Below are 10,157 nucleotides of genomic sequence, written 5' to 3' on the forward strand. Positions count from 1 at the left end.
AATTATCATACAAATGATGGAAGGGAAATAGCTGTCAAAGGGTGACCATCTGTCCTGGTTTAGCTGGCACAGTCCCAAATGTCAAAGGTCAGACTGTTGAGAATTATTATGGGGATCCTGTTGAGAACTATAATGGGAACTATAGTGGGGCAGTCTGTCCAGGAGTTAGAACAGCACAAAATGCCTTGCAAACAGGCAGGCTGCCAAGCACTTCTGCCTACACCCAGCATGCCACCCTGCCCCTGCAGATTTGAGATCATGGGGGAGAGCGTGGGGGGTGCAGTATTTTGGGTGTCCCAGATGAATGTTGCCGATTTCCCTACAGTCAGCCTAGCTATTAGAAGCCTTTACCTTGATAGATAGAACTAGTCAGTGTTCTGCATGTTATTAGAAGCCATGCAACCAAGGAGAGAGCAAAATCTGCATAGATTTGGTAGAGGTAAAGCTTCATTACTCATTAAAAAGGTTTACAGCTATAATGAAATAGACTCTACCAAGCTCAACCAGCATAAATCCAAAATAACTCCAATGAGCTTGAGACAAAGGAGTTTTTTTTATGGTATCTTTTATTGTATAAAAGTTGGTTCAATAAGAAATATCACCAAAATACCATCTCATACATTTCCTGCACCATCACACCTCACTCCAAGAAATTTGTCATAGAGACTTTGAACCCCAACTCTGACTTCATTCTACCAGGGCTAGAAAGATTAGAATTCAGTTTTACTCACAAATCTTTAGTAAGTGGTAAGAAACATAGCTGGATAGATCTCAGCTGAGGCTTATTAATTAAATGTTGCTCTTCTGCTAAATATATTATAGGAGAAAAATCACTGTTTTCAGTCACAAAGTGAAGAACAGAATTATAAAATTTCTCCTCAAAACCGACATGCAATTTTATTTCCACGGTGCTGGTAGATTTTTCATATACTATTAAGGTTTATACCAATGCTTTAACTTGAATACTTAAAGCAGTTGTAAAAGTAAAGAGAAATAGAATGTTTTGTTTAGGTACTTGAGAAACACCCAGGAACAGGAGGGTTTCCATAGATTTCAATGAGCTTCAGAACAGGTCCTCAAGAAATACCATCATAAAACATGAAAGGTTCTTTCCTACTTGATGAAAGAAGTTGGGGTGAAAAAACGAAAAGGTTTCTTCCAATTTTTTTTAAACAGGTCGACACAGAAGTAGAGAATTTCTTCCTTCATTTTCATCCTCCAGCGCTTACTACAGTTTTAGGAAGTATTCTTTTTCTGCCTAGATAAATACTTTTTATCTGTATTAAAATGCAGTTTATCAGTAACTCCTTATCTGCTTGGCACTGAAGAGACTCTCTTCCAAGATGTACGACTATTACACTATAACTTGTGACTTAAGCAATGCCACATTTTTACACAGGAAAACAGTAATAGACCTTTTTTTTTTTTTTTTAGATTTTAGTTTGAAAATAACTTCATTTAATCCTTCAAAACATGATCATGGCATCTGCACCTGAGGGGCTCACAGAGTGGCCAATTTTGACATGCTTACTCTTCTTTAGAAGTAGCACACTCCATAAATAGTCCCATCCACTTTCACAACTGCTAAATAAGATATTCTTGAAATAAAAGCCTGACTATGCCATATCACCTATTTCTTTAAGACTGCAAAGTGAAGTTAATCCATCAGCATACATGCAGTGATATGCACTGGGTACAAGAGGGGGCTATACACCTCAGTTTATGCTCAATTTTAATCACAATAACAACAGTCAAAGAATTCCAAGTTTCTGGTTCATCACATTTTACAACTGAACTCATTTTTTGTTCCTCTTCCCCAGCCCCCACCTTCACTAATACTTAAAGTTTCAAAAAGTCTCTGAACTCAGAATTGTTACTATCTTTGTGACTGTAGCAAAACCATCCTTGTCAAGTATACATTTTAAGTAATTGTGGTGTTTAACTTGAATTCAGACTACTGGTTTTACTATACTTGTTCGTCATCTCCGACGCTTGAAAGCTGTACGACTCATAGATAGGTAATTAATCTAGTCACCACTGAAATAAATCATTTTCAAACATATACTGCCCAAGCAGAGGAGATGAAAAGATATTTATAATTAGCAACAGAGACAATTACTACTTTGTTCCCACTGTGAATAGTTACGAGGAAGAGAAAAACTGAATGGTGTGTCCAACTACTATTATTTAGAGTTGCTCCTTCCTTGTTAAAAGTGTTAAATGTATTTCTACAATAACAATGAGTAATATTCTTCTCTTGTTGGGCCATCAAATTTTGCACTCAGCTACCACATAATTCATAATAGCTCCATTTACTTTGAAGTTCCTCTGCATTTATGTAGAGTAGAATCTGGCACATTGTGCAATCTTCTCATTTAGCATTAAAAGAATCAGGAAATAGCCTGAGAAGGGTACGTCCCTAGATTTGTTATTTTGCATGCTTTGTAGAGTTTGGTGTTGAGGTAAGTATTCTTCCTAGATTTTGACTTTCATGTTTCAGATAGGGGAAGGAAGAATCAGCATCCTGTTGCTGTGTGCCTGGTTTCTAGGCAACAGCTCCTCACTAGAAACAAAGTGTTCTTCTGTTTCTGTGACCCCACTTTCTGTTACGCAAACTAAAATGAGTTCAACATAAGCAATTCACTTTCAATAAGCGAGGAAAAAAAAAAGAAAACAGTGGGAGAAACAAAATATTGCTTTGATTCTTTAATCAAAGAAGAGTACAGTTAAATACCAATACTCTAGCCACCTAGTGATGTGACACTGACTCTTCTTTCCTACCCAAAAAACCAAAATGCATCATATGTCAGCTTCCTAGCATTGTTTTCTGGTTGTTGACCTGATGGGACAGTGGGGGGCAGGGGCAGTGAGGAGAATCAAACTATGGATTCAACCCAATTTACTTCATCTCTTCATTAAATATATACAGCATATACATATACATTTAAATACACAGGGGGCAAGAAGGTACCGGGTAATGTGTGGTCCCTGCAACACACGCTAGGAAATCTGGTAGTCACGCCAGACAACAAAGCTAACCTGTTTAACAATTTCTTTGCCTCCATTTTCCTGAGCCAGGACCGGATCAGCCCACCCACTAGGACCCCCTCAGGCCCCAGGGGAGGCACACCCAGGCCAAGGGTCAGGGAGGATCTAGTTAGGGAACTTCTGGGGGGACTGGACGTATTTAAATCAGCTGGTCTGGACGATCTACACCCCAGAGTACTGAGGGAATTAGCTGAGGTCATTGCGGGACCCCTGGCATGGCTTTACGAGCACTCGTGGTGCTCTGGTGTGGTGCCAGAGGCCTGGAAGAGAGCCAATGTTATTCCTATCTTCAAAAAAGGAGGACCCAGGGAACTATAGGCCAGTTAGTCTTACCTCAATCCTGGGTAAGCTTTTTGAGAGAATTATCCTGGCACATGTCCATGGGGGGCCAGCAGGGGAGGTTATGCTTGGGGGCAACCAACATGGTCTGACAGGACCTGCCTCTAATGAGCCCAACCTGGTGGCCTTCTATGACCAGGTCACAAAATCCTTAGATGCAGGGGTAGCAGTGGACGTAGCCTTTCTGTATTTTAGGAAGGCCTTCGACACTCTCTCTCACCCCGTTCTCATTCAAAAACTAGGGGACTGTGGTGTCGACACCTACACAGTCAAATGGGTCAGTAACTGGCTGGAGGGTCACACCCAGAGAGTGGTGGTGGATGGGTCATTTTCAGCCTGGAGGGATGTGGGCAGTGGGGTCCCCCAGGGCTCAGTCCACGGGCCCGCACTGTTCAACATCTTCATCAGTGACTTGGACAAGGGGCAAAAAGCACCCTGTTCAAATTTGCTGATGACACTAAGATGTGGGGGAATGTGGGCATGCTAGACAGGAGGATAGGCTGCAATCAGACCTAGACAGGTTACAGGGGTGAGTGAGTGAGAACAGGATGGGATTCAACACCGATAAGTGCAAGGTGATGCACCTGGGGAGGAAGAACCAGCAGCATACTTACAGGCTGGAGAACTCCCTTCTCATCAGTGCAGAGGCAGAAAATGATCTTCGAGTCATTATTGCTGCCAAAATGAACATGGGCCAGTAGTGTGGGGATGCAGTCAGGAAGGCCAACTGCACCTTGTCATGCATCCATAGTTGCATCTCGAGCAGGTTCAAGGAGGTGATCCTCCCCCTCTATGCGACACTGGTCAGGCTGCAGCTGGAGTACTGCGTTCAGTTCTGGGTGCCACACTTCAGGAGGGATGTGGACATCATGGAAAGGGTCCAGAGGAGGGCCACTCGCATGATCAGGGGGCAGCAGGGCAGGCCCTATGAGGAGAGGCTACGGGACCTGAAGAGAAGGCTGAGGGGGGGATCTAGTGGCCTGTTACAAACTAGTCAGAGGGGGCCAACAGGCATTGGGGGAGTCCCTGTTTCCCCAAGCACTACCAGGAGTGACTAGAAATAACAGTCACAAGCTGGCAGAGGGTAGATTCAGATTAGACATCAGGAGGTGCTACTTCACAGTCAGGGCGGGTAGGGCCTGGAACCAACTTCCAAGCGAAGTGGTGCTGGCTCCTACCCTGGGGTCTTTAAGAGGAGGCTAGATGTACATCTTGCTGGGGTCGTATGACCCCAGTACTTTTTCAATATAGAAGCAGGACATTGACTGCTGTGGTTCCCCTGATTTACCTGTGGCAGGTTAGGGTGTTGGTTTATGTTACGTCAAGTTTGACAGTAGTTTTATGCATAGTTTAGATTATGGTTGGTATGGGATGGTTTGGATAGGGGTGATCCCATCTCAGGCAGAGACTGAACCAAATGGGGCTGGAAGGGACCTCCGGATGTCATTTCTCTATGACCGGATGGCTGAATAAATGAGTGTTGGATGAGAAAGACACACCAAAAGAATGGAGTGGGACTAACTAGATGAAGAGAATGGAACTAACAAAACAAACATTGGAGAAGAGATTTAGGACAGTAACAGCATGGAGAAGATGGAGGTGAGCAGTTAAGTTACAGGAAACATACAGAACAGTTTGTGCCCACTAGAGACCTCCAGAGTCAGGAAAAGAACCTAAAGTTCCTGGGTCTCATCATTCCTCATCTGTAAGCAAATATACGTTTTGCCAGTTGGTTTCACATGCATCTATCTCATCCATGTCTAGCAGAGGTGCACTGATACGTCTGTCTGATACTGGATTGGCACCAAGCTTAAAAAAAATTTAATAAATATTGGAAATAAGCCATATCAAGCCAATAAATGGTCCATGCATGCACACAGCCACAGAGCATCACAGGTGACAAGGAGCAAAGCCTGGCAGCTTGGAGAGCTGCCTCCAGCTGGTAAGTCTAGTATGGTGGAGAGGGAGGGAAAGGGGAAGGGAATGGGACTGGGGGGGAGGGGGAGATCAAGGCCCCCATGGGGAGGAAGGAGGAGGGCTGGGGCAGGGGCTGCCCAGCTGGGGCAGAGAGGGTGCAGCCACGGCTTGTCTGCTGGGCACAGCTTCCACCACTGCATGCTGCTTGGCCAGGAGCCACTGGTCCAGTGGCTCATCCAGGGCTTGCCTGCTCATCCAGCAGCTCCCGCCAGTCATCTGGAAGGGCACAGGGGGGCATGTGCCCCTGGATCTGCACAGGTTACGTGCCCTCAGATCTCTTCAGGGTAGGCTGGGGCTGCACCAAGCTCTTCCTGGCTGGGCAGGGCTGTATGGCGTAGCCCCACCCCACCAGGAAGACCTTGGCTCAGCCCTGACCCACGCAGATTTGGTTTACATGCCCCCCCACAGACAAGCACTGGTGAGACCACCAGACGAGCCACCAAACCAGCACCTTCTGGCCGAGCGGCACACAGTGACGCGCCCCCCCCCCCCCCCCCCCCCCACACACACACTCCCCATGATCCCCAGACAAGCCGTGGCTTTGTCCCATGCCCACCCTGCCCCAGATAGGCAGTGCTTGCCCCAGCCCCAGCCCCAGCCCCATGCTTCCCTCATCGCAGGGGCCTTGATCTGCTCCCTCACACCCCTTCCCTCTCCCCACTTCCCTTCCACCACACCAGACTTACCAGCTGGAGGCAGTTCTCCACACTCCAGGTTGGGTACCAGAAATTAGATCGGTATCGGCCGATATACCTCTTTAAAAAAAGAAAACACGGCTGTCAGTATTGGCCCCAAAAATCTCTATCAGTGCACCCCTAATGTCTAGTGCAGGTCTATACAGAGGAGATGACAACCTAGACTACCGCTGTTAAGTTAAGTTATCCCATGGCGACAAGTGCCAGAAGCCTTTTTAAATGGATCCAAAAAAGTCCCTCTTGAGAACCTAGGAGAGCATCAACGTGCTACCATATGGACTTATGTTTTTCCCCCACCCGGCTTTTCAAAAATTACACAAAACACAGATGCCCTTGCATCAAAGAATGTTATTAACTTGCAGGTCAACAATTGGGAAAAGCCAGAATTATGGCCTGTTATGCAACCTTATACATTTACATCACAGCAAAGTTTTTAATTACATATTATTTTTTCCATGACATCCTGATCTGGGGATAAAAATCAGGGATCTGTAGGAGGAAGAGGCAGGGAACTCCAGAAAGAAGCACAGATTTGCCCAAGTCGCACAGTGGCAGAGTAACAAATTAAGCTAAAGAACCAGAGAGTGGGAGGCACCATAGGAGAGTTCATGAGGAAATTACTAACTCTACCTTCAGAGTCAAGAAAGCAGGCTTGGGGCTACAAACAGTAAAGCAAAGAGAAAACAAAATTAAACCATTGCACGTTAACTTGACATCCATTTGTATTCCGAATGAGTTAGGGGGTGGGGGGGGAAGGGAGAAGGGAATGGAGAAATGGGAGGGGAATACTGAATCATAAGACTAATTTCATAACACATAGTACTTGGGGATTGAGTTAAGGTTTCCCAAGCAACCATAGTTCCAGCATTTCCTAACTTTGAATGTCACAATGTTCTTTAAACGTAGTTTGTATGTGTAATTATTTACAGATGGACATAAAGAAATAATTGTTCCTCCCTCAGGATTTCACAGTTGAGGGCTATAAACCTGCAGCTCTTACCCAGGTAAATAGTCTCCTTGATTCCCAAAGAAATATTTAAATAGAGCAATTACAACACAGCTAACTGCAATTTTTATGAAAAGGCTTAACACGCATCTGCATGCGATTATACTACACTGTACACTTGGGGCCCAACCCCACAAACACCTAAACTCTAAAATAATTTATTCATACAGTCAAACCTATTAGGTTCATTAATTTGTATTAATATGCATAAGGTTAAGCTCAAGGAAAGTGATGTACCGGAATAAGATTACTCAACTATTGAAGGGTTTTCAAGATCACATCTTTCAATAGCTGGAAATGTTGGCCTTTAAAAGTCCAGCCTATGTTTTGTCTTCAGTTATCTCTAACACCTGAACATTTTAATATTTATATATTTAATAAATAATGTGAAAAGATACAAAGAGAAATAGAAAGATGAGTTGTAGCTGCTTTCCCAGTGTTAAAACTTCATCTAGGATATACTACAGATTACAAGAGTAGCCTCTTCTCAATATGTGCCTGTAACTAGGGAATACAAATAATATCTATTGAAGGTAAAATTGTCTTATTTTGTGGCCAGTGTTTAATGTCATGAGGCAGGCTTAAGTGCACCAAATTGTGTGATCTGTCACTGAAATCTAGAACAGATTTATAGATGCTTAACCAGGTTTGGATGCACTAGATCATGTGCATTGTTGCCAAAACAGAGATATGTAGATACTTTACCAAATTCTGTGTGGCAAGTTACAAGTGCTGCCATAAACACATGCATACACACACACACGTAATTACATTCTCTACAACTAGTCCTTTTAACTATAAAGTTATTGATATCATGTACTAGATCTAGTCCTTCCCCAACCCATTTCTTATAAAGAAAAAACAGAATTATTTTGCAAAAAGATGTTAATTTTTCTCCAAAATAAATAAATAAGCATCCCCCAACTAGAAAAGATTCTGACAGAAACAATGCAACTTGCTCTGGCATCTACATAACGTGTGAAAATATTTTCCCTCGAATTCCTGAAAACACACTGCCATGAGACAGCACTGTTAACAGACTCATTAATGGGCTACTCCAAATTGGCACAGCTGCAGGTTTGTGCCAATGGCTGGAGAAGCACACTCGTGAATTTTCAGTAGGGGAGAAAAGAAATAAACCATTTGCCAGCAAATGAACCACTTCAAGCTTCTCTCAGCAGAAAAAAAAAAGAAAGAAAAAAGTGTTCTTCAGTTTCTGCAACCAGACTTTTTGGAGGAAAGAGTAGGAAAAACAAACAAAGGGAAGCTTGGAGACTTGGAGCATCGCTTATGTTCCTGCACTGGGGAGGACAGCAAATGACCAGGCACTAGCAAGGCCCCAAGCACAGATCTCCACCCCACCAAGTACAGCGTCCTGCGCGTTAGGACAGCACCAAGTCCGGTCCTACCTGAACTCGTTTCCTTTTCCAATTTTTCCTTCACAATCCTTTGGGGGAAGACCCCGCCTCTACCCCCGCACTAGGAGCCAAGCAGCAGTGTAAGCCCAGGGGGCGGTTACAAACCAAGCCCTCAAGCCCCGTCTTGCCTGTTCCCCACGGGTTTCTAGCCCGGGGTGCTGAGAGGGGGTGCCTCTCCCCCCCCGGGGCTGCTAAGGGCTGCCCACCAGCAGGCTACTTCCCCCGTGCCCGCCTGTCCCCACTCAGGGCCGCCCCTCAGCGGGCGCCTCGACAGCCCCTGGAGCAGGGGCTGCCTGTCCGCGCCGCCCCGCGCCTACCTGCAGCAGGTGCCTGGCGGCGCGGTAGCCCATGGCGGCGCCGCCGCGCACGCCGGGGGGCAGGCGGCCCGTGGCGTAGCCGTGCCAGGCCACCACGTAGGGGTTGTCCATGGTGAGCCAGTAGCGCACGTGCGCGCCGAAGTGGCGGAAGCAGAGCTCGGCGTAGGCGCGGAAGAGGTCGGGCAGCGCGGGGCTGGCCCAGCCGCCCAGCGCCCGCTGCAGCGCCCGCGGCAGGTCCCAGTGGTAGAGCGTGACCACGGGCTCCACGCCCCGCGCCCGCAGGCGGCGCAGCAGCCGCGCGTAGTGCTCCAGCCCCGCGGCGCTGGGCGCGCCCGTCCCGTTGGGCAGCAGCCGCGCCCAGGCCAGCGAGAAGCGGTAGTGCCGCAGCCCCAGGCGCCGCAGCCCCTCGGCGTCGCGGAACTGGTTGTTGTAGCTGTCGCTGGCCACGTCGCCGCCGGGGGCGGCCCAGCCGTCCCACACCGACGCGCCCTTGCCGTCCTGGCGCCACGCGCCCTCGCTCTGGTACGCGGCGCTGCCCGCGCCCCACAGGAAGCCGTCGGGGAAGGTGTCGTGCAGGAACAGCTCGTCCTCCGGGTAGGGCAGGCGGGCGAAGCGCGCCCAGGTGCCCGCGCCCTGCCCCGGCGCCCCGAGGGCCGGCGGCGGCGGCGGCGCCAGCAGCGGCAGCAGGAGCAGGAGCAGGAGGCGGCGAGGCGCTGGCATGCTGCCGCCGGCGGGGGGACGTGGCGAAGCTGGCGCTGCCTGCCCCCGGCCCGCTTTTATCGCCCGCCCCCGCCCGCCCGCTGTTAATGATCAGCCGGGGCCACCGCCCCCCGCCCGGCCGGGGCGCTGCGCGGGCGCTTCTCGCGGCCCCCGGGCGCCGCAGGGGGAGGCAGAGGTGCGCGGGATCCGGCTTGCTGCAGCCCCACAACCTAGAGATTTGGTTTCGAAACTGGGTGCCGGAAGTGCTGGAGCCCCTCCGTAAGAGATGAGAGCCCCCCTGCAAGACTTGAAATCATAACCTGGGGTGGAGGGTCTCCAATGGGATTGCTCCTTCACTTAGGTGGTCTTGCTCAGCAATTAAATGGTTTTGTTTATTGATTTTGAAGAGCCCCCCAAGAGTCTAAGTGTAATTGGAAGCCGGGCTTTAGGGGCACCTGGGGTCCGACCAGACTAGGAACCACTTGCCTAAAGGATAAACTTGGAAATTACTGTTTTCTATATTTAATCCAGTTTTACGACACACTGTCAAGAGCCACTGCAGCTGCAGTCATTCCACTCCCCACCTACCAAATGCACTCACTAAGGGCTATACCACCCACCCACCCACCTATTATTAACTCACAGGCAAACACCTCTG

The 10,157-nt window shown here is 47.9% G+C and overlaps 1 protein-coding gene across 1 annotated transcript in view; it reads right to left on the reverse strand.

The window, feature by feature from the left end:
- The window catches only part of KL (klotho), a 78,904-nt gene extending 69,294 nt beyond the window's left edge, over positions 1 to 9,610 (reverse strand). Inside the window, exon 1 of the mRNA XM_090027739.1 lies at positions 8,801 to 9,610. Coding sequence (XP_089883865.1) covers positions 8,801 to 9,520 — 720 coding nt within the window. The 5' untranslated portion in view covers positions 9,521 to 9,610. The remainder of the gene's footprint in view (positions 1 to 8,800) is intronic.
- Between the last annotated feature and the right edge of the window lie 547 nt (positions 9,611 to 10,157).

The sequence above is a fragment of the Crocodylus siamensis genome, chromosome 1, assembly GCF_052110815.1.
Source record: "Crocodylus siamensis isolate JL-2025a chromosome 1, ASM5211081v1, whole genome shotgun sequence".
Taxonomy (NCBI): domain Eukaryota; kingdom Metazoa; phylum Chordata; order Crocodylia; family Crocodylidae; genus Crocodylus; species Crocodylus siamensis.